The sequence below is a fragment of the Lycium barbarum genome, chromosome 11 (genome assembly GCF_019175385.1).
Source record: "Lycium barbarum isolate Lr01 chromosome 11, ASM1917538v2, whole genome shotgun sequence".
NCBI lineage: Eukaryota > Viridiplantae > Streptophyta > Magnoliopsida > Solanales > Solanaceae > Lycium > Lycium barbarum.
Genome location: NC_083347.1, coordinates 5,925,510 through 5,951,103, shown reverse-complemented (window position 1 = coordinate 5,951,103; position 25,594 = coordinate 5,925,510). Strand labels below are relative to the sequence as shown.

The following is a 25,594-nucleotide window of genomic DNA, read 5'->3' as shown; positions in this document are numbered from 1 at the left end:
TAGTGGTGAAACTTACCTGGTGCATAAGAATATGAGAAATAGCCGTCTCAGGGGATGAGCTTCTAACAGCTTCACCATGACTGACAACTGCATTCAACCAGCAGCGTCTTCCTTCAACCCATTTTCCAGAGCCTGATAATTTATGATCTTCGGAGTGATCTTCAGTAAGGCACTCTACCTTTGGAAGATGATTTCTCCACACCACCAGCAAATTTATTTGTCAAGTGTATCTTCACCCAGTGGCAGTCCCACTTTCCAGGTAGACTCCACTTTGCGAGTGGTGCCTCATCTTCTGTAGCTAGTTCTTCTGGCAAAAGAACCTGCAAACAAAAGAAACTGTAGCAATTTCTAGTTCCTTTAATAAACCATTTACTCAATTTATTAAATTCATTTACTTAATGAAAGACGACGCTCAGCAAAATCAGCCATCTGTCATCCACCAATGCATATTCTGTCAACAGCAGAAAATACTCCATTTGGTACTTCCCAGAGTATCAATCGTATATAGTATAAAAAAGAACCACGCGTCTCAACTTTCATGATGCGAGCAAGCAAAGCAAAACACAGTCTCTAGATTTAAGATTGCATAACTTCCCTGAGTATCAAGAGCCTCGATACCACAAAAAAAAACAACGCTCCTAGACTTTCATGATGCGAGCAAGCAAGCGAACACACGATCTCTAGATTTAAAACTGCACAAATCATTGGTTCATAAAACTCAAAGATAGTAAATGTTTTTGAGCTACGATGGGGCATAAAACCAAATCCTATTTCTATTACGACGGTTCACTTTTCTTGATTAATTACTCCCGGCATTGTCCAAGGAAAAATAAATGTTCTGTTACTTTATTAGGCAATGGAAACGTTTCCAAAATTCTCAGATCGACATATGCTAATAGCTTCCAATAAACCCATATTCCATCCAGCTTTCCACAAAATATTGAAGATGACAGAGAAGGAAAAGATCTGGGAAGGGAGAAAGATTATGAAGTAGCAAGTTGGCAGCAAGCACTAATCAGTAAAAGTCAGACATCTGCTTGAAATAGAATTTAGCCCCACCATAAATGTTACTCCTATGATAATCAGGTACTAAGCAAGCAAGCATGTTAATTTTAACATAACCATTAAGTTTTTGCTAGGAACCAAACTGAAGTAATGTAGTGAATGCATCATCTTTAGAGAAACTAAATGTAGTTTTGTCACTTTCGTTCATTCGCATGTACATATCTTCTGAGTTGTCGGTTTTGGTATACTCAGTTAGATGCTTCAGGAAAAACAGAGGAAGGTTGCATTCAACAGAAAGCACACACACATACATATTGGATCCTAAAAAATCCCAAAAATTTGCATAAATTGCAAAGAAAACTGAACTATGGGGGGAAGTACAAACCTGACAATGGACATTTCTACCAAAAGGGCTAAAGGCATCTTCAAGTTGATGGTCTGTAATGTCTCTGTACACAACAATCTCTACATAATGATTTTTCGTCACAAATTCTAAAATTGAACAAAGTACCAATTCTTCTACTAAAAACCCTAGAAATTAACTGAGTTAAAATCAAAATAAAATTGAACTTTGATTGCACAAAGAGAGAGAACATAGTTCTGTACCTGCAAATGAGAGAAATGGGCAAGGAGCGGGGAAGAGAGAAGAAGAGACAACAAAGAAAAAAGGAGTGAACTCAATAAAGCCACAAAGATGAGAGAGTATGCGGTGGATACAGAAATAAGAGCCACGTAGGTATTGGTATATCAAATTAAGAAGCAATGACATAAGCACCCTCAATTTGAAATTTAATAGCACAAAGCACACATGTCGATCCGGATCTAAACCGATGCTTCTATATAGTAGAAATAAGATAATGCTAGTACTATTCATGCTACATCATTGCTATGTCGGAATGGCTCTGTTTTGACTACCCTATACATTCTCAAACATAGTTAAGTATCTTCTAATTTACTAAGAAACTCAGTTACTTAATCTTCTTTTGGCTTCTCTCTTGCATCTTCAGCTTCACAATCCTCCAACAACCTGAACTTGAGTATCTTTTGAAGCAGTGTTACAGGCATGATTTGCTTGGACTTGGTTTGCTTAGGATCTGACATGTGTCTTCCTGGGAAAAGGTTAGCTTCAGAAGGCCCCGCGTCTTCAGGGACTACCGGAGGGTCATCTGCAAGAACTTCTGTTGGATTATAATATTCCAGATTGATTCAAAGATTTTTGTTTTTATTTTAATCTTCCAGCTAATATGCGAAAAGCATGAAATTAGAAATAATTGATATAGGTCTTAACATAAAACAAGGCTCGTGCCAAGGAGTCGTGGACTAAAAGATTTTGAAGGCAGGGTGCAGTAGAAGTGTGATTGCCTATCTTTATGTTTCATTATGTCAAATGCACATTGTGTTAGAGCTACATTTCCTGCAGAAATTGAAAGTCACATAGCATTTCTGTGATGGAAGATAAATTCCAGAGAAAAGTACTCCATTCATATGAACCTAAATAAGACAGATTCCCGGTTCACAGTCCACTATGTGCCTAATGTTGTAGCTAACTAACATTTATGGATACCAGGTGGAAGCTCTGTGTCGGAGTTCCACGAGAAACCAAAATCAGAAAACAACTTAATCTGCCACCACAAGACATCTAAATGTTGTTCAGTTAGAAAGCAGCAAGTTCTGACCCCAGACACTTGTGTATGGTAGAAACTCACAATGAGAATCCCCTCTTATTTTATTTAATAATATTGTTTTTTTTTGGGGGGGGGGGGGGGGGGAGGGTGGGGTGGAGGTGAAATGGAGGGAATATGTTCAGATTTTGGAACAACACCAGCAACATTGAAGCTCGATTAAAGTAATCAGATAAGTATATCATGCCTTCTCTTGTGCTATCTATATAATATGTTGCTAGAAGAGGAGCATGCTTACCACTTTCATTAAAAACAAGGCATGTCCCAATAGTCTCATCATACTGTCCAATCTGCAAAACAGAAATAAAAGGCAGTTGAGACAAACACAAACAGAGAAATGTTCAGTACTATAATCGCAAAGACAAGATGGAATGAATATTGATACAAAAATAGCATATAAACTAATCAGCTTAATGCCTAACGGGCGTTCATAAGCATATGGTACAAGTGTAAAACCACTATTGTTACACACACTCTCAATAGATGGGATTGAAATAGATACAATCTGTTTATATTCTCTCATGAATGGAAGACAAAACTGTGTGGACTGATACGTATCAGCCATAAAGTGTTATTTAAGCGCATTATTGCAAGATATGGTGAGACAATAAAGTATACCTAATGGTACTGCCGTAAGTGTGGCACACTATTGGGGTGTAGGATGACAGCGGGGATCAAGATGTTTGAACATGGTAATGACTAATGTCACTAAGGAGATTTTATTACTTTAGAAAACTTTTACCATTGTAACAGCTAATGTCACTAAGGAGATATATATAACTTCAAGAAATTAAGAAAATTGTAAACATGATTGTAATATTCACAAAAGTTTTGCACTTGAATCAGCCTCAAAACCATCAACTCACCAGCTTGATTTTGCCATCAATGGTCAAGATGGGGTTCAATGTGTCTAGGCCCTGCAAAAAAAAATTAACAAAATTGAAGAAGCAAAGCAATTGTAGTGCAAAGAAGCTACAAGACCAACCCAGTGTATTGTGGAGCAACTTGAAAACAATGAGTACCTAACAAGTCAAAAGAAATAGAAGGAAGGGATATCACTTAGCTTTGAGTCTATAAGAACATCAAAACAATTAAACAGAAAAGTAAATTTGGGCTAGAAAATAGTACCGAGAGAACATATGGTGCATTTGGGGGTATGTGAACTTCAGGAGGAAGGCCATCCAGATCAAGCAATACATACTCTGCTTCCTCCTCCCCCTCCTCCTTCATGTTATCATCACAAAGCGACTGGTTTTCCATCATACAGTGCAGCAGAAAATAACAACACCAAGAAATGCAACGGATAATACACACAGAGGAAGCGAAAGAAGTGAAGGAGAAAAGCTGAAAAGAGAAAAGAGAACGTGTAAAACTACGATGAAGGAAAAATCTACATTTTCATTGTACAACAACCCTATATGTAGGTGTCTTATTGCCCCCAAACTTCAATCATGACATAATGCAGCAAATGTATTATCAAACAGTAAACAGGAAACCTTCTCCTTTTGATCACCCTATGCATTACTACTATCATGCTTCAGAACATCATTTTTGTTAACTTCTGAAAATCTCCTTATATTTGAGCAATTGTGAACTTAAAACTACAAAAATCATCAATCCTTCATCCAACTAGCATATATTTTACGAACAAAGAATCAGTATTCAAATTTTTTTATTATTCTTTCTTATACAACAACATACCCAGAATTTCATTTAATCCGCTTCATAAATGAGTGAACTAGGTTTGATTTGGTGTTCCTTATGATAGACAAAATTGCTTTGATTAAATACAATATACGGTAGGAGCTAAGGTGTGTCAATGGAGAATTAAGGATAAGCTAGCTCTAGGGATTACAACGGAGAATAAGGTTGTTCCCTCATTGTTCATATATACCAAAACTTTCAAAAAAAGAGGAATTTCTGAAATCATGATTTGAGGAAATATAGATATGGGTGCTACTCCACGGAAAGAAACTCCACCATTGAGCTCACCTAAGCCTTCTACAGTTCCAAATCACTCGCTTTCTGGGTCAAGAGAAACGAATGAAAAGGAGCAACCACTTGACCAGAAACCCATGACTAAGAATTTCATGTCACCCACCATATCTGCATCTTCCAAAGCTTCAGTTCCAATTAGAAAGAAAATTTTGGCAGAAAGGAATGAAATTGCCAGCTCATGTGAAAGCCTTTCTCACAAAGCCTCAAATCTTGGGTCTAAAACAAAATCCCTAAACTCACCCTCTCATCGTTCTGGAAAATTACCCAGTTCTTCCTAGAGTTGATCAAGAAAACAACTCTGTTGTTGAGTCCTCATTTAAGCCATATGACTCTCTCACTAATGACCTCGGCCCTAGGCCTAAGTATCTATGCTACAAACCAAACAGACGAAGTGGGACATTTCTTGACCCTCAGAAATGTAATGATAATCAAGAGTCATTGCAGCAAGCTGAAGATTCCTCATATGCCTGAAAAACATAACATGGAGACGAAGAATGATGAAGATGCGGTGGATAGTGTTGAGGATGATGAAGAAGAAATGGAAGAGGAGGTTGTGGATCAGGAATGGAATTTGAAAGGTGTTTTCAAACTTCTGCTTATATTGGTTGTTTTCTTTCTGTCAGGAGCAAATTTATCTTCCACAAACTCGATAATGACTTCAGATACTGGCAACAAGATTCGCAAGAACATCTTTGAAGCTGGTTTACACGAAATTTACGGGAGTGAAGGTGTATATGTGGATCAGCCAGAGATTCTCAAACTGGTTTTCTTGAGTTGAGTCAAAAAGAGACTACTTATGAACTTAATGCGGTCGAACTTAATGCGGTCGAACTTAATGGGGTTGTTGGAAGTGGAAAATGCTGAACTGGAAAAGACAACTGAGCCACAGGAAGGACTAAGTGCAGATATTGATATTGCTGACCAGGACAGCACAGAGGTTGAGGTTAGTCAGTGTGATGAAGAGGAGGAGACCATGTCAACAGCTGCTGGTGAAGTTACTAGTTCCAATGAAGTGAATGAGGAAGAAGTTGAAGGTTCTGATGAGCAGCTGCAGAAGGACCAAGTTCTTTCTTGATAAGAAGGATCCTATTATCTATCAGTTTCCACTCAACCTTGAACCATTGCTTGATGACATTTCAAGTACTTGTGCTGCTCATTCAATCTACAAATTTGAGCAAGCAGAAGATGCTGACAACAAGGTTGAGCAGGTCGAAAAAATCTCTCAGGAACGAGCTGGAGAGGAAGAAATATTGGAGACAGTATCAAAAGGAGCTGAAGAAATTGCCACAGAATTAGAAATCAGCAATCTTGACATTGAAATAGAGTCACAGAATGCTGAAGTCAAAGAAATTGGACTGAGTAACACAGTTATTATCACTGGAGTTTCAGCAGCTTCAGTACTTCTGGTGGCATCTTTGGTTATCATCTATGTTATCAAGCAAACCAAAAGCTTCCATTGGAACTCCTCGAGCTGGAGTACCTAGTGTTGGGGAACTCTTAGAGAGGAAAAATGAAACTTCTGTAAACGTTTCAACTTTACATGAACCACATGAATGATCCATCAGAAAATCTCAGAATCTCTCACTTTGAGAGAAGAACACCTGCCATTGGATCCATTACACAAACTTCATCTTTGTGTGGACCAACAAAGGAAGCGTCGAAAGAGATCAGCCACATCAGAGCTCCAGAGATTGAACTACTAAGTGAGATGATGGTTGAAGAAGTGAGCAGCAGCTCTTAGAAGCTGTGTTAAGAAAAACAGCATGATTGAAGCAGAAGGGAGCAACACTAATTTATCTAAAGTTGTTTTACCTCCTGCTCAGCCATCTGTTGTGGATTATCCTGTAACAGATTCTCCATCATATGAAGCTTTACAGCTGAAAAGAAGATCTTAAAGTAAAAGGTGGAGAAAGATGGAGAAGAACTCAAGAAGGTGGTGTTGACAACCCCAGTTAGGAGATCAAGTCGAATTCGAGATCGTATTGGCATGTCCCCTTGAATAAAAAACATCTACAGTGGGAATTTTTTGTTGGTCTAGCGGAAACAAAATCTCTGTTGTTTCATAGTCTCTGATTCATTGATCTTCTTTCAGATCAAATTGTAGGGATGATGTAGTAGTTTATCAAGTGCAAAGGTAACTAATTTGTAACTTGTAGGAATTGATGAATCTTAACATCCAATGGAGAATTCAATTACTTGATCAAAAAAGGTGATCTTTTTCAAGGTTTACCTATTTGGTTATATACTTGATGATATGATTATCTTGGCCTTTTCTTCATTTTTAACTTTTGGTCTACGGGTGTTCCTTGCCATGTTGTACCCTTTTTTAACATGAAAAATTGACTCTTTCTTTTTTTTAGCTGTTGCAGCTTTGTAGTTGTGACCCGTATATTCTCCGAAAAGAAGAAAAAATGACAGAATTTTGCTTGTTTCCCTGTATCTGAGCAAATCGGTAGTTCTAACTTTCGAAATTGGTAGTTTTACAGCTAATATAAGCTCTTCAAAATGTTGTCTTTCTATGTACACCATTTTTTGCCTTTGATAAAGTTATTCTTTTGAATGTTAAAGAGTGAATTGATATGGTTTCCAGTTCCCCTTTCCTCAATCTACTTCCCAGATAAAAAGCTGTCTACTTGGCATCAAAATGGTTACCATCGACCGAGTTCCTTTTTAGACCTTCAACATAAGAGATAAACTATTGAAGCAAATAATTCTCAAGCAAAATTAACAATGTTCATGGTAGAGCAGAAACTCATTAACCCTAGGTTTCACAAAATATGTACCCAAGGATCAGGGGCGCTGTGGGTTCGCAGGAACACAACTTTTATCCAAATCTTGTATTTATAATGTAAAACCGTTCAAATATATAAGAAATTTGAGCTGACAACCAGTAACAACACACACTGCTAGCTGAAAACCACAAGCTTCAAATCTTGAATCCGTCTATGCCTAATATAAAACAGTAAAATCTCACTAGGTGGTGGGGTCTAGTTAGGGTAGAGGGTACCCAATATACCTTTTCACCCCGGTCCAAGAAATGATAAAAAAGCATCAGTACAGTAATATTATTACCCCTGGATGAGAATTAAAAATGACAGAGACACAGAAATATTACCCGGAACGGCGTAAGGCTATCGCTGTTTCTGAGAATCACTCACTTCTTTCTCCACTCTATAACGAAATGCACAGCAGCAGTCGCCAGTCGAAACTAAAGGATACAAAAGGAATTAAATACAAAGAAGAAGGGTTTCTATGGTAGTAAATGATTTGTGGTTTTTCTGTAACATAATAAAAATGCTTCAAACTTCAACTCATTTTTTAATTAAATGAAATTAAGCAAACCATATATAACTCCAAAATGATTTCGTCCCAAAAAATTGTATTTTTATGTTTGTATATAAAATTTATAATTTTTTATACTTTTTGTTTTACCTTTAATATTAAGATATATTTAAAATAATAAATTATAAATAAATTACTCTTAAAATTTATGATGAATCAAATAATATCACGTAAATTGGAATGAGGATCGTAGACTAAAAAGTAAGTAATAAAATATTTTAATAAAAATAAACATAAGTAAAAAATTTGGGTGTCATTAGTTTGGTTTGATCCGGTATTTCAAAAAGTCTATATCTTAACAATTTTCAATTACTCATTTATATATATAATTAAAATTAGACCTTTTGAAACTGACTCAATCAATGTTTCTGCGATATTGGTATTGTTTGATCATTCTGATGTCTCGTTAGTTATGTGTAAAACATAACAATTTTAAATATGACATATAAAGTATAGCTTAATTAAGAGATAATGGTCAAAAACATAACTGAAGTATTATTTTTTTGTGAATTTTCTACTTGAACTATTAAGGGTTTGCGTTTTCTATCTGAACCGTTACCAATTATTTCTCAAAACACACATTGATTAGTATCCAATGGTGCATGGTGTACACTCTATTTTTTGTTTAAAAATGGTGCCAAATGGCACCCCATGCTGATAATTAAAGGAATTAATTTTTTTTTTTTAAACAATGAAGAGATAAAGTTAAAAACACACCTTAAGGATATTTTTTTTGCCAATTTCCTACATAAAATATAAGGTGTTTGCGGTTTCTACATGAACTAACACTAATTATTTTTCAAAATACACTTTGAAATTAATGAATCAGCTGTCATGTGGACGAAATTTTATAGGCTAATTAATTCATCACACACTTTTGACCATTATCTCTTAATTGGGAATATTATATGCTCTCAAACCAAAAGTCTATCTTAGAACGATTACTGAATTGCTGACCCAAAGCCGGTTCAAAAGACATAAAATCTTTTAAGGTCTATAATAATTTTATCGAGAAAAATTAATAATGATTCGATAAGATCAGTTCCTCTATTTTCAAAGAACTGTTCAAATCCTTAGCAATTTAAAAAAAAATGAAAGAAAAAGATACTCCCTGTACACTTTTGCTGCCTATTATACTATACTAAAAGTAAATTTTTACTTTTATTTATCCACTTTAATATATCAAGAGAAAGACAAATATTTCCTTTTGTTTTTACTCTTTACATTAATTTTTCATTTTTAAATCTGTTAAGACTATATTCTAATTAATACGTGTAAAACATATACTTTATTTATTAATTATTGGGCATATAAAGTTAAATATGAACAAGTAAAAACGAATTAAGAGAGAAGTGCAAATTGAAAAATTGCATCTGATTATTCTTTTCTCTTCCAAAGCCGTGTCAGCTGAGAGAGAATTTCGCAAAAACTATCCAACGTGTGATACTGTAATTTGTCCACGCTGCAAAATGTACTTGTCAATGACGACAACATAACAATCAAACGTTTCAGACCAAATCAAAACAAACAGAAAAAAGAAATACTATTAATTTTTTTTTTAAAAAAGAATAAAATCAGAGTGGAAATGTGACCATAAAGCAAGCACAAGAAAGGGAAAAAAACAAAAAAGTCTTCGCCTATAACTTTGGTTCTTTCCAAGTTGGACAGTTTTGTCTCTGATTATTCTTTTTTTTTCTTTGCCTTGCTTGTCAATCTTCAATACTTTATTATAACTTAGACTTATATACCTTAAGTCTAAGTTAATTAGCACCGAAAAAAAAGGGGCAAAAGAAAGCTTAACTCTAGTCACTTTCTTCTTTTCTCCCACTTTCTTTCTATTTAAAGAAATTCCACTATTAGACTATTTCTTTACCTACTTGCTTTCATTTCCCCCTAATTTCTTGTCCATCAAGCTCCCCACGTATTGCAATTTGATCCAAAATTTTGTTTTATTTAGATCCGATATTTGCTCAAATTTAGACTTATAAAGTTCCTATCTTGGTGTTTTTTTTTACAGTTTTTTCTTGTAATTTGCTAGAAAAAAAGTTTAATTTCGTTTGTTTCATTCAGGTTTGCCATTTGGTGTTAGAAAGTTCCTATCTTGGTGGCTTTTTCTTGTAATTTGCTAGAAAAAAAGTTTAGCTTCATTTGTTTCATTCAGGTTTGCCACTTGGGGTTAGAAAGTTCCTATCTTGGTGGCTTTTTCTTGTAATTTGCTAGAAAAAAAAAAGTTTAATTTCGCTTTGTTCATTTGGGGTTCTTGTTTCTGATGATTTATTTGGACTTAGATTATAAAATTTCCCCACCAATTCCTTCATTTTCCTACTCAATTTCATCAAATTTTCTTCATAAAAGTGTGTAAATTGTTTCCATTTTTGTCTAAAAAATTGATCTTTTAACTGACAAAAAAAAGATGGGGGATCGTTTGAGGTCAACTTTAATGGAGGATTTGCCAATACATTTGATTCTTGAAATATTGACATCGGGTCGATTAGGTGCTATTGATTTAATAAGTTTGGAGCTAACTTCAAGGACTTTTAGGGGAACACATGGATTGTTTCCTAAAAAGTTCAAGTCTTTGGTAGATTATGCTGCATTTTTGATCTGTGGGTTAAGTCCAATATATGCTTCTTTGCATTGTAATGCTCAGAAAGAGCTACTGAGTCGATGTAACGACAATTGGAAGCGGCTTTTGAGGTTCTTGCAGGCTGTGGAACAGTCCTCTGATATGGTTGAAACTTCTGCAGGCAATGTACTATTTCTTTGGAAAACTTATACTTTCTGTTTAAGTTTGTTTGTCTTACTTTCTTTTTTAGTTGTTTAAAAAATGTTTTTTTCTTAATTTGGCAACCCATATGCATATACCACAAGGTTAAAGGGCATTTTGGTACATTACACACATCTTTAGTTTAAGACGAAAAGATTCAAAAGTATTCTTTATTTTATTAAACTCGGTGCCCAGTCAAACTCAGACAAACAAATTGGAACGGAGGGAGAGTAATGCCTTTGGAAATGTTCACTTTGTTTGGTAGAATGCTGTTTTGCTATTTTGGGACTAATAAATATATGATGGAATGTTACTTATCAAAATATACATAGATGGAATGTTTTAAGAAACTATAGTTCTTTGTTGTTAGTGAGATACGTTTGTCGATGGAGCACGTGATTCCTCTGTTTCACATATAGCAGTAAATACTCGGTATATGCGTGTTTGAAGGGTATCTTTTTGAGTTTGGTTAGGGACTTGTATGTGAGGTTTAGGTAAATTATTTAGTATTGCAAAACAAAAAAAAAAACAAAAAAAAAAAAGGGATCAAGTAGAATTGAATGGATATAGATGATTCATTAGCCAACCTCACTATTTTTGTGATTGAGGTTTAGTTGCTGATTGATTTCTATCTTTCTGGCCTTAATATTTCTAGATTTTAGTATCCCCGGATCCATATCCGGTCCTTTTTCTTGATCAAAGAATATTTCTAGTTTTAGTTAATCGGTTTACTAGGATAATCTGCAGCTGGGACTTCATCGTTTGTGGTTACTTACTGTAACAAGTTATTGGCAGATGCAAATAAGGAGTGGCAGGTATCATACACTGCTAATCAAAGAATCAGCAGCATATTCTTGTGGTTCCAGTTTATGCGGAGTCCTTGGTCATGGGCCTGAAACAACTCAGCGTGTGGAATTTACTCGAATTAGTTTTCCTGTTCCCGTACAAGTTGCCCAAGTTTCAGCTTCTCATAATCATGCTGCGTTTGTCACAGGGGCTGGACAGGTTTGGCAACCGTATTATATTTATCAACATCTCCTCTTTTTATTACATTAATTTACGTTGTATGTGCACTTTGTTTTTTGCATGCATGATGATACTCCCTCCGGATCAAAAAGAGTGTCCACTTAGCCTTGTTTTCTTGGGTCAAAAAGAGTGTCCATTTATCAAATCAAGAAAGAATTAACCTTATTTTCCAGATTTGCCCCTATTAAGTGTAATGTGATCAAATCCCTATACCTATTTAATTAGGGGCAGCTTAGTCAAATTACCTTTTCTAGGGGTTAGTATTTTCTTAAGGGGTGTGCAAATGGCTAAGTGGACACTCTTTTTGATCCGGAGGGAGTATTAGTTTGCCTCAAGTAATGACTTGTGTGTCTTCCATGTTATATTTGTGGTTAGTTTATCTACTTTGTTGGCCATGATATCTCTTTTCCTAGATTGTTCTCTTCTGGATGCATCTCTCTCTCTCTCTCTCTCTCCTGAGAGAAAGCAAAGAAGGAAATCTAATTTAGAGGGAAGAAACTATGAGAGTTGAGGATAAGTCTCTTACTTTATTGCAGTTACAAAAAGAAAGAAAAAGGACAAAAAGGAGTAAAAAAAAGAAGAAATCGTCATTCTCTTGAGGAGTAAAGTAACGAAAGTGAAAGAAGAAGAATGAAACTGAAAGACAAGCAATTCAATCTCATTTTGGGTTTCTTGAGATTTTTTTTATTGAGAGGCTCCCTTGGAAGACTGATACTAATATTGTGGAAATATATGTTGACTTTGAAAAATGTAAGAACTGCCACACCATGCCACTCTGCAAATGGTTTTCTTACTGTTTTAGTACGAGTTAGACCTAAAACTTACGGACAAGGTGTGATCACAGTCAATGAAGTGGGTGCAAACTCTGGATACTATTGACAAAAAACTAGGTGATTCTTCCTATTTGGCTAAGCTTTAGTGTGCAGAGTGAGTTGATACTTTGCTGGTGGGCGGTAGCAGGTACCCGGTGGAATAGTTGAGGTGAATGGACTGGCCTAGTGGTCAATGAAGCGGGTGCAAATTTTGGAGACCAAGGTTCAAATCCTAGTAGAGACCAAAAATACAGTGATGATTTGTTTTCATTTGTCCAAGCCTTGATTGACAGAGTTATACAGTATCTATGTTGGTGAGAAGTAGCCTCGTGGAATAGTAGAAGTGTGTTAGAGAATAGTTCTTTGTTAGAAGTATGCTAAAAACTCCCATGGTTACTCGTTTGCCACAATACAGAATATATATATATATATGTACATACACACTATTGGAATGAGTATTCTATCATTCATAAGGTTTACAATTCTTGATATAGGTGTTCACATGTGGAGACAACTCATCATACTGTTGTGGGCATAGAGACACCGGACGCCCAATCTTCAGGCCCAGAATGGTTGAAGCATTGAAAAATATTCCTGTCAAGCAGGTAAATTTCATTCTACAATGTTGTACCAACTAATTGGCATGATTACCTCAATACATGTATAGAGATTGGGATTTTTTTTTGTTGAAAAGGCAAGTTAAACAGAGTTTGGGATTCTATACAAGGTTTACGACTAAATTGCTACTAGGATAACAAAGAGAGATCTGGAGATCCCTAGTTCCAAGATAATTCTGGAAGAAACATTTAACGATTAAATAAAAAGTCGATCATGTAGTTCTGCTAGATCAATTTATGGGAATAAATGATACTGCCTCAAGGTTTATTCTTTTGTTTGGAGGAGAACTGGAAAAGAAAAATGATGTGATAATTTGTATGTCTTTTTCCTCTTTGCTGAAAATCTGATTTGAAATATCTGCAACTTAAAGTCATGAAACTAGGAGGATATCAGAAACTGCCAGGAATATACGTCATCCCCCCCAAAAAAAAGGAATTTCTTGTCTCCTCTTATCAAGACCAGCTACAAAAGAAATGGGGAATTGAAGGGTGAGAAAGAGAGAAAGAAAGCTATGTTATAGTTGAGAAAATTGTTGCCATGCTTTATCCATTGTTGAGGTTTATGAAATAGCCATAAAAATGTAAAAAAAACACTTACATTTATTCATTTATCTAATTGGCCTGTATGGTGGTTCAGATCAATGTCTCCTGTTTCTAACCAAAAAGCTCTAGGATTTGTGTATCAAAACTAGTTTGCTTCTAATCTCTAATCAAGTTTTTGCTAAATTGAATATTGATCACATTCTTGTCATAAATTATGGTATGATATCTTCAAACTTTTGCAATAAGCCTTGATATCCTTGTTTCTTTGCCATCATAACTAGGCTAGAAACAAAACAGCTAGGAGATAGGTCAGAGATTAACACCTTTAACCGCACTCTTTCATCGGGTTAGCACATTGTTAGAAGTTATAGCATCCACCACGCTTGATATTTCTCTTTGTTGTTGTTGGTTTTTTTTTTTTTTTTTTTGGTCTGTCTCAATGTGCTGTTCTGTGCCCATGAGTGGGAATTTTTTCCTTCATTATTTGTTACTTTCCAATATTGAGCTACTCATAAGTTATTGTCCTAAAGTGGCATTGATTGTATTTTTGGGCACTCTGAGATGTACATAGTTTAAACATTATTTGTAATTTGAGCAAGACAAAATATTGGGACAGAGGTAATAAATATGTAGTTATATGAAAAGATTTGTAAATAATGGATCTTTCACAACTAAGATACAAAATGAAAATTAATAGTTTTAGCCCTTGCTTTTGGGGATATCCAATTTCGGCTCATGTGGCACTTCGGGTCGCAGTTCTAGCCTTCGTTTATCTGAGTGGTATGTTTAGCCCAAATTTGAAGAACTCTATCCGACTGAACAGAGAACTCAAAATCTTTGGGTTTTTTCAGCAATTTAACACGTAGAATGATAGAAGATAATGCCTTAACTAAAGAGTAGGGAGATTCAAGGAACAGCACATAACAGGGCTAACAAATGAAGTTTTGAACAGCTTTCACGCTTTTCTGGTTACCAGATTCGTGGCGAAATTGGATAAGAAAGAGATTGTAAAAAATAGAAACTAAAGCAGTAAAAATGGAGAAAGAAAAAACTTGACCCCTTTATGCGCATTTCTTCAGAATTCAAATGCTTTTTGATAAAAATGGCTCAACAAGCCACTATTGAACAAATGAAGACTAAAAGTTAAAACAAAGGTATTGTAGGATCCAAAATAGAAGGCCCATGCCTCACAAGGATAAATCTTTTTTTCCCCATACAACTAAGAATGGCGGAAAACAGAGTTGGGCAACACCTATGAAATGTCTATTAATTTTGGTGGCAAGTTAGAAATACCTTGTTTAGGTGCTAACGCGGAACTGATCGATTCCCAGCAATGTGAATGTGATGCTCTTCTGCATTTTTTCATTGTCTGTAAATGTTTGGGTTCGTTTATCACTTTATCTATAGAGTTGGGCTCATGTTTTTAGTATCTTAAAAAACTACTAAATAAAATGCCAAATTAATGATACAGGGGGTTCCAGTCATCATCTAATGAATTGAGGCAATGTCCAATGTCATGCAAAAAAAATTAGATCCATTTTAGTATTGATCATAATCAATTGGAAATCAATTTAATGCGATGTAAAGTTTGGTCATAAATACACTGCTCACTACTGTTGGAACTGGTTCAGGTTGCTGCAGGTCTCAGCTTTACTATGTTTCTCACAAGGAAAGGCCATGTGTTCACATGCGGAACTAATGCACATGGTCAACTTGGCCATGGTGACACATTGGATAGGCCAACACCAACATGCATAGAACTACTGGCATCTATCGGTTCTGTACTTCAGATTGCGGCTGGTCCAAGTTATGCACTTGCAGTGTCTGATGATGGGACTCTCTACTCTTTTGGTTCCGGTACGAATTTCTGCCTTGGTCATGGAGAACAGCAGAATGAACTTCAGCCACGTGCCATCCAGTCGTTTAGGAGGAAGGGCATTAACGTGGCTCGTGTTTCTGCTGGCGATGAGCATGTTGTGGCACTGGATTCCACTGGATATGTAAGTCATTGTACCTAAAAACATATGATAGTTCAATTTCATTTGATAAAGATGTATGCTAAAAGTTGGTTGACTATTGATTTTCGTGATAGCAGGTATATACTTGGGGGAAAGGTTACTGTGGTGCATTGGGGCATGGTGATGAGATTGATAAGACTACTCCATCACACTTGACCAGCCTTAAGAACCAACTAGCTGTTCAGGTCTGACATTCTTTTACATTTGCTAGTTGGTATAACAAGATCAGCATAGCTAAGGCAATATTTGGAAATATGAAATATCTCAAACTAGGGCATAACACAAGTACGTGTGGCAAACGGGCCGGGCCGGGTCGGATATGGATGGGTCTCAAATGGGTTAAACAAAAATGGTTAAAATATCTGACCCGTCGTATTTTGACACGGATAAAAAATGGGTTAACCAACGGATAATATGGATATTCATATTATCCATGGTGTCAGGAATAGTCAGGCGGGAACACAAGCTAAAAGCTAAAATAAGCTTAGACTTCCACAAAGTAACAACTGATGAAAAATAACAAGCACACAATATGGATATAGTACTTTTTTTAAAAGTCAGTTATCCAATCCATGTCTAATGGGTCGGATGGATGGTTACTTATTTTTTCTTAACCATTTTGCCAGCCCTAGCACAACGAATAACTGAATGGCTGTATGATAAGAAGTAATTTGAGGCTTGTAAAGTATACAACAGTCTTCCTAGGCCTAGCTGTATTTTGCCTGCCCCGTCTCTCCTTTGTTCAGTTTCCTTTTCCACCTTTCTTAATCATCGACTTCTATTAAATTTTTTTATTCTGGTAGGTTTGTGCAAGTAAGAGGAAAACATTTGTCCTGGTGGACGACGGTTCTGTTTATGGCTTTGGCTGGATGGGCTTTGGCAGCCTCGGGTTCCTAGACAGAGGAGCATCAGATAAAGTTTTAAAGCCCCGGATCCTGGAGAGCTTGAGATCCCACCACATATCTCAAATTAGCACCGGCTTATACCACACCGTTGTTGTCACAAATTGTGGACGGGTCTTTGGATTTGGAGACAATGAAAGAGCCCAACTTGGGCATGATGCACTAAGGGGATGCCTTGAACCTACTGAAATCTTTATGGAGAATTATGAATAATGAAGGCCTCCTACAAGAACTGGTATTGACTACTAATGTGCCAAAGTCTAGTACATGCTGTTATTCATCAAATAACGTACATTGACTGCACAAATATTGTTTGTAGATGCATAAGAACATATTTCAACTAGACTTAAATATTCTGCTCGTCTTTTATTCATCTATTGTTTAAAACTTTGGTTAGTGCTTCTTGTGCAAAGACAACTTTTTGTCGTGGGAATAGTAATATTAAAGCTTGGACCTTTGTTTACCAGTTGGAATTGGGCATGAGAGGGAAGTTTGGAACCAAGAAAAACAAAGTGTTGATCTTACTAAGTCATATGGAAACAAAAGAGAAAACAAAAAGATGTGTACAATTATCTTCTGATATTCACTACAGCCTCCTCCTCATTCCAGATACAAATAATTAGAACAACACTATGTAAGTACTAATCAAAATCTCCTAAGATCAATGACTCTAAATGTCCGTGAAAATATAACATGTTAAATGTCACAAAAACTCGGGTCTAGTGATGTCAAGGGCGTCAATGGAGAACGTTGAAGGGGCAAGAACAATCCAATTAAAGCTGAGGAAATATCTATCACATCTCCATGAGTTAGCCAACAGAATTCGCGGTCATTGTGAAAGGTACAACATTTTATCAAGATTTCTGCAGTAATTTCCATACTGAACACACCCTAAATCTGTTTTCTATAGGGACTACAAGATTTTGAGCTCCTTGAAGATTGAGATCAATGGCCTCCAGTAAGCTGCAATAGGAGAAAAACAGGAAAGGTCATTGAAAATAACATCAAAGTAATGAGGAAAAAAGCTAGAATTTTTTAACATATTGGGGGAAGTATATCTACAATTTCACAATATAGACCCCTCAAATAACAATCCAACAAGTATTTGGGAATGAACCCTGATGGAAGAAAAGCAGAGTACGAAAATGCACATGAAAAGTAATATAGTACTAATAATAATAGGATGATAAACAAAATTAGAAATGTAATGGTCACCCTCTCTAACAACATTTCACTATTTAACAATCAAGTTATTTTCGGAATCGATTTTCCATGTTATGTTGTATTATATGTTCTTTATGACAACCAAAAAAATTCCAGACAAATGATGCCGTTATAGAGAGATTTGACTTTAATTATGAAGGTTTACACTTTGCAGGGAAGAAATTAGTAAAAGCAAACTACTTTAAACGAGTAACTTCATATCCCCCCCCCCCCCCCCCCCCACACACACACACACACCTTTTTTTTTTTTTTTGTTTATATTAAAAACTCAGCGAATGCACCAAACAAATACAAACTATCTTATTGGTTTTAATACCAGTAAAGTAAGGTCAATTGCCTATTGTTTGTTGCTATGCTATGGCTTTCTTTATTTGCTTAACTGCTACTAGTTCTGGAAAACGTTATGGGAATCCCAGAAAATTGGCTTGCTGTATGTTAAGTGTCGGCGTCGAAGAGAAAAATGAATGAATTAATTTTATTTTCCATCACTAATTAATTTATTTAGTACTCCCGTAGTTCCTTACTCTTCGATGTGCATTGCCATCTATTGACATTTGCCCCTAAACTTTTTGTATTTGCTTCGAATTACTTTTCTGTTCCTTTCACTTTCCTTTCTCTTCTTTTCTTCTCTTTCCCTTTCTTTGAGCCGAGGATCTTTCGGAAACAGTCTCTCTGCCCCCACAAAAGCAGTGGTAAGATCTACATTCATTGTCTTCTCCATGTAATGATCTACCCATCTCCAATAATGGTTGCATACGTTTCTTTGAGCATCTTATTCTCTGTTATATTCATCTATTATTCTATTTTGTTCTTAGAGTGTATTTGTTATGGAGGAAAATATTTTTCAATTTTCCCATATTTGGTTGTTCAAAATGTCTTGGAAATCATTTTCTCTAGGAAACAAGTTTCTTGAAAAATGAGGAAAATGACTTTCTTAATGGAAGTAGGGAAAACAAGTTCCACAAGTAACATTGTAAGTTCATTGTCTCCTCCCCACCACCCCAATACTCCCAACCCCTACCCCTCAACCTTCCCACACCCCGCCACACCTGAACCTCCACTCCCCACCCCATACACGTTAAAAGACTAAATTGGACACTTCAGTGCGAATATATGTCCATAAAAATAAATTCCAACTTAATATATGCCATATCTAGAAACTAGTTCTTAAATAAAAAAACCTTTTACATGTAAATAAAAATCAAGTATAACCAGTTTCTTGAAATGATGGATTAACATAAATTTATATGTGATCTTAAAAGTCAAATGTAACTTAGATCAATGTAGTAAATTCACTTTCTACGTAGCTAACAAATTTTAAGGAAATTAGAGAAAATAACTTGGTCATCTAAAGGTTAACCACACAGTCTCTCGCCCTGGGCATGGAAAAATCTTGGTATGGAGCGTTTTCTCTCAATGGATCCTACACGTGCAAATATGAATTTAGTCGGGCTTCAATGCGGATATCAAACACCGGTTAGAAAACAAAAAAAACTCAGTCTCTCTCTATCCCCGACACAGACACAGACACACTTCATTTGCCCCTAGTAGTCATAACAAAATTCTTTGTCATGGTTAAGGATTTGTTTTTTCTAAAAAAATTAATCTCCAAAAATAACATCAAAGCTGCATGAAATTGGAAAAGAGAAAAAACGATAAACTTAAAAGAGAGATTATAGAATGTTAGTGTTGCAACCAAAGGTTGAATCTTCAGTTTGCACTCAAATGGTACAATGTTCAAACGTTATCAACAAAATTTCTTTCTTATTTCTAATGCTATAACAAACACTGTTCCCCTAGAATAAAATAAAAATTAGAACTTCATCCTATTTCAATATTGGTTATAATATCGACAGTAACTCAGGAAATGAAACTATTCGCTTTTTGCTATTCGTCTGTCCCATTTTATGCGATGTCACTATTTGGGGAGCCAATAATTATTTTTTGACAACAATTTTCTCAAATTCTTTTTAAGTATTCTGAATTATTAATTATATTAACTTATAGTACTCCTCATTTAATTTTCAAATATATAAATTTTATTTTAATAAACTGAAAAAATCTATATTCAAATTCAAGCCAAGAATTAAATTATTTGACCTTCATACTCCAAAGGAGTACTCCCTTCGTCCTATATTACTTGTCGATTTTTTTTTTTTTTTACACTCCCTTTAAGAAATCATAAATAAAAAGTGTATTTTTATTATTTTACCTTTATCTCTTTCCAATATATTGCACTCTAATCAATATTGATTATTTTCAAGAATACTTAATATTAAGTATAAAATGGGAAAATTTTAATTTATCTTGATTTTATAAATTGACCAGTAATTTGAGACATATTTTTAGTAATGTGAACAAGTAATATGAGACGGAGGGAGTAGTTCACTACCGTCATTATCACTATAATTTATAGGAATGCTACTGCTGCCGAGCCCTGGGTATGAAAAATTTTTGGTAGGAAGCATTTTACCCGAATGGGCCCTACACGGCGCGAATTTGAATTTAGTGGAGCATCGGACAAGAATCATCTCGTGCAAGTCACGTGGTATCCCTTTTCTTGAATTCTTTAATAAATCTTAAGCTTCCTAGTTCATCCAAATTGAAATTCTTCCCTTCCTGTCTTGCTATCAAATCTTTAATGCGATTAAACCCCCTTCAGTAATTCCATTTGTGGTTAGTTTTCTTCCATTCTCATAGTAAATATTTTCCCTTGGTAGTTTTCTTCCATTCTCCTAGTAAATATTTTCCCTTGGTAATACAATACATCTAGCTACCCAAAAAAAAAAAAAAATGGACATAAGTGTAGCTAAACTGCCATGTAAACTTTCCCAGAAACAAGTTCAAACAACCAAGCTAAATTTCAAATTTTGTGCTCAAACGGAATCCAGTTTCTTTTCAGTTCCAGGATAAAAAATGTAGACTAAGGTCATTAAGTCCTTCTCATCTTTAATCACAGCAGCTTCTAACAAAATTCAACAATGAACAATGTAATTTTCGAATTACCAACTGCAGAAATCGTAGAGTTGTTAAAACAATACTATGACAAACTGAAAACTGAATCTCAGCAACTCGACTTGGTTTCAAATACTTCAACAATTCGACCTCAACAGGGAGACAGGGTAAAGTGTTCAGTTTCTAAACATAGAGAAAACAGCTTAAAAATCAAACATGCCTCTTCAATTCAATCCCAAAATCAAGACTAAATTCAGTCCGAATCTAATAACACCCTCAAGTCAAAGTTACGGATCAATGTACCACAACAGCGTGTCAAAAAGTTCGGTTATGTTTACTGCTCAATTTATTCATGTGTTTTTATAGGTAGTAATTTATATTCTTGTTTTCAAGTAATTAACAGAAATCTCAATAACAGAGTGCTCCCGATGTTGTATATTCCATTTGAAACATCAATATTCATCAATAACAGTGAGAAAACTTTCGAACGATCGGGAGAAGTTGAATATATTAACAACAGCCTTAGCAAACAGAGGAAACAATTCATAAAATAGTGAGGGAAACAGAGGAATCAATTCACAATTGCTCATCAAATTAATAGCAGTCGGAAATCACAAATATCACTTGGCAAACAAAAAAAAGCTTTACTTTTACAAAATCACAAATTGGCTCAAGTGTTTGGGTACCTGGAAGCAAAATATTGAAGAAGAAAGATCCCGTAAAACCTACAAGATTCGAGAAGATCTCAAATAAAACTATGGCCTTCCTTAGAAATTTCAAATTAAATTATTTCTAGATAAGAAAGTATGCCATTTTTCTTTTTTGGAACAAATTAAAAAAGAAATTATGACACATAATTGAGATTGAGGGAATTCAATTTTAAATTTCGTTAGCTAACATGTTTTAACATATATGCTGAAATTTAACAGCTTGTAAACAGAATCACAAATACAGATTACTTACGTGATAAAAAGATGAAGGAATTAAGAAAGAGAAATTATTTCAATCCTAATCCCATGACAAAAAAATTGATAATCACTCATGTACTCGCACTAATTAATAAACATTCTATACGTAATATTTGATGTGTTGATTGTCTGAAACATCTAATTAATGAAGTAAAAATCATGAAATTCCGACTTTCATATTTAATACCGGAACAACCCAAATCAATTTCCGTCCACTGTTTTGTTCACCCAAACCAGACAAATCCCAAAACTCCATCATCAACAGATATCAAACAATAAGCATAGAAAATCAAACTTGAAACAATAATAATCATGCTTTGTAATTATATAAAAAATAGAGACATATGGGGTAAAGATGGACATATGGAAGATTTAAATAAGCAAAAGCTAAATGTTTTACTGGCAATTCTTTTAAATTGCTACTAAAAATATATTTATTGCCGGTCAATATACATTAGCCGCTGATGTTTTGCCTGCCGTGAATACATTAGCGGCAATTAACTTATAGCCGCTAAATAATTGCCGCTAAAGCCCCTTTTTGTAGTGGTGGAATAGTTATAGAACTTCTATGCTCTAGATGACATATTTTCACAATTCATTCATGATTATCATTCCAAACATCGTGAACTCAGTTCGTAATCAGTATAGAATAGTGTTTGATATTCCATGAGTCTCAGTCATGAAAACTCAATATGTTATGATCAGTTCATGAATTCATGCCTTAGTTCTGTATAGTAATAGTCAGTACTGCATATCAACACTTTAGTATGTCTTCAGGTCTCAGTATAGAAACTCTCAGTATCCTACATCAGTATTACAGTATGACTCTAAAATTCACGTTAGAACTACGGTCACGTACATATCCTGGTAGTGGATGATGCTACCTGCCATGTTATAAACACGGTGCATGATAATATGATATATAGCCTGGCAGTGGATGATGTAGCCCGCCATGTTATGAACCATGGTGCATTACGATACATATCCTGGCAGTTGATGATGTTACCCGCCATGTCACGAACTATGGTGCATTACGATACATACCCCAGGCCACAGATTATTAATTCAGTTAAACAAGTGATTCACTATTCGGAACAGGAAGTACTCATGACTTTACTTCTCTGTTTCAGTTCAACTATCAGCATGTTCTGTTTTAGTGGTTTATCTGTTTATTGTTTTGGGCTGCCCTTTTCCGAGCACCCCAGAACTATTTATTCTTTTAGTTGGTTTTACATACCAGTCTAATTCAAATGTACTGACGTCCTTTTTGCCCGGGGCTTGTATGTCGCGATGCAGGTAATGATTTACAGGTTGACGATACAGAGCGCTAGGATTCTCGTACCAGCTACTTGGTGAGCCCAGTTCTTTTGGGGCGTTATCGCACTTTACAATCTTTTCAGTATTCCTAGTTAGTCGAGTATGTCGAGGGGCTTATCCCGATAAACAGTCAGTATTTCATAATTCTTAGAGGCTTCATAGACTATAGTTGCAGTCAGTCAGATGTTCAACAGGCTTTTTGTGTTAGCCTTGTCGGCTACTTATTTATACTTCAGACTTATTCAGTATTTCCGCATTTATGATAACTCAACCAGACTTTGTAGTAGATCAGCGTGTTGGGTATTCATATTATGCTTTCAGTGATACCAAATGTTGATCCAGCCAGCCAATTGGTTCGCTCGGTGACATGCAGTTAGGCACCGAATGCCATGTTACGCCCAGGCCATGGTTCGAGGCGTGATGTCACGACCCGACTAGGGGCCATGACGGGTACCCGGGGCTAACCCCCAAGCACCACTCATTCTATTACTCATCATACTCATTAAGCGTACATTCACTAATATAATACTCAAATCATAGGAAAACCATTTTTCATTTGGAAACATAATTACTTTTATATACATAAGTCTCTTGGCTATCAAAATAATAGCAAAAACCAATAGTAACATCGTGAGACCATACTACCCACACATGCGTATCTACGAGCCTCTACTAGAGTGCTAGACATATGGACGGGACAGGACCCCGTCGGGCCCAAAATACGTATATGTATATACACAAAAGAATAACCCAAATAGCACCTCCGGAATAATGAAGTGCTCTTGTAGATCTGCTGATAACTTCTACGAGTCTGGATCACCTCTCTGTCTGCCTGTGGCATGAACACAGCGTCCAAAGAAATCGGGCGTCAGTACGAACATTGTATTGAGTATGTAAGGCATGAATGAAATGAACATAATAGAGAAATCATAAGTCATAAGGTGAAGATACAACCTGCGTAACTTTTAAGGCTGGATACATTTCATACATATATCATATACATAACCGTAGTACATGTATCATTATAGCGCGTACGTCATCGTATCGTATAAATCATCATCGTTAACCCGCGTTCGGGTAACCATCATATGCCACCCACTAGTGGTGATCATGTCCGGCCTCCTAGGCGCGGTGGAATCATAAGCAGCCCGCCTTAGAGGTGACATGTCCGGCCATTTAGGTACGGTGGAATCATAAGTAGCCCGCCTTAGCGGTGACATGTCCGGCCTTTTGGGCACGGTGGAATCATATCGTCATATACTCATCGTAACTTAACATTTTCATACATGGCATAGACATATTATAAACTTACATTATTGTACATCTCATAGACATATCATGACTTAGCATCATTATACATTTATCATCAAAACGTACATTAGAACTTGAAGGCAACTATGGCTATGTCGGGGTGACATAAGGTCGTGAACTCCCGATTATATTATGGAGTAATCATCATCATCATATCTCACCTTGAAGGGACTAACATTTTAAGGTGAGTGTACACAAGGAAAAAGCATCAATGGAACCATACTTAGAATCATTAGCTTCATGGACATCTTACTTTACTCTAGGATTCTTTATACTTAAACTCACCATCATCATTATCTTGCTTGTCGTATCTCTTTTCTTTACCTCATACATATATAGCTCATTCCAGTCATGGACTCATAGTTCCTTTATTTAGGAAGATTTTGGAAAATTAGAAAGATTCATGTCATAGGAGTCATGCCTTAGAAAGAAGGGACTAGCCTTACATACCTCTTTGCTTTGCTACTCTATCGCTTGGTCGTTCTCCTTCAACGCTCACATCTCTACCTTCAAAGGAATTCGCTTCAACATTAGCTACTTGATTATATAAACGTGCTTACTAATGCTAGAGAAAATTGGGAAGCATTTCCTTTGTTTATACAACTTTCCTCATTTTACATAACAACTCCCAACATCCATCACAACATTCACAATATTATACACAAAAATCATCATTCATCTACATTATCCGCATTTCACAATTTCACTTCAATTTCTCCATAATTGTGGTTATAGTTCACTATCGCGTTTTCTCACATATAATACTTACCCCATGTTCTAAATGTCATTTATAACGTACTTATAATCACCACCTATCAATATTCATGATTCACTCCAAACTACTACTCAAAATGGCACTATTCCCTTATTCATGACTCATTTTCTATATCCTTTTACAATCCAAGTGTTTCAACCTTTCAATACCTTAAACAACATGAAAATACCATGAAACTTACCTTAGATGGTGTAGGAATAAGCCTTGAGTTGAAATACTTCTCTTGCACCAAAACCCTAGTTCACTTCCATTGATATTCCTTGGCTTGGATGAACTTTAATGTGCTTCTTACACTTGATTCACTTAGATTGATGTAGTTGATCAATAATATT

General features: G+C 35.6%; 2 protein-coding genes across 4 annotated transcripts; one reads left to right on the top strand and one right to left on the bottom strand.

Moving 5' to 3' along the window:
• Positions 1 to 1,719: 1,719 nt before the first annotated feature.
• Positions 1,720 to 7,957, bottom strand: LOC132617900 (uncharacterized). 3 transcript variants are annotated; one of them, XM_060332969.1, is made up of 5 exons: positions 3,816 to 3,957; positions 3,673 to 3,709; positions 3,554 to 3,604; positions 2,926 to 2,977; positions 1,720 to 2,171 (listed from the first exon to the last, which is right to left on the bottom strand). In XM_060332969.1, the coding sequence occupies exons 1-5, from the start codon at positions 3,884 to 3,886 to the stop codon at positions 1,978 to 1,980; spliced, it is 405 nt and encodes a 134-aa protein (XP_060188952.1). In that variant the 5' UTR covers positions 3,887 to 3,957; the 3' UTR covers positions 1,720 to 1,977. The 3 variants fall into 3 exon arrangements, with proteins under 3 accessions (XP_060188952.1, XP_060188950.1, XP_060188951.1); XM_060332967.1 differs by lacking the exon at positions 3,673 to 3,709 and adding an exon at positions 7,801 to 7,957 and having other exon boundaries at positions 1,774 to 2,171; positions 3,816 to 4,031; XM_060332968.1 differs by lacking the exon at positions 3,673 to 3,709 and adding an exon at positions 4,680 to 5,605 and having other exon boundaries at positions 1,774 to 2,171; positions 3,816 to 4,031.
• A 1,812-nt stretch (positions 7,958 to 9,769) lies between these two features.
• On the top strand, positions 9,770 to 17,175 carry LOC132616886 (ultraviolet-B receptor UVR8). Its single transcript, XM_060331646.1, has 6 exons — positions 9,770 to 10,779; positions 11,590 to 11,799; positions 13,127 to 13,237; positions 15,424 to 15,792; positions 15,888 to 15,995; positions 16,614 to 17,175. The coding sequence occupies exons 1-6, from the start codon at positions 10,441 to 10,443 to the stop codon at positions 16,923 to 16,925; spliced, it is 1,449 nt and encodes a 482-aa protein (XP_060187629.1). The 5' UTR covers positions 9,770 to 10,440; the 3' UTR covers positions 16,926 to 17,175.
• The last annotated feature ends 8,419 nt before the right edge of the window (positions 17,176 to 25,594 follow it).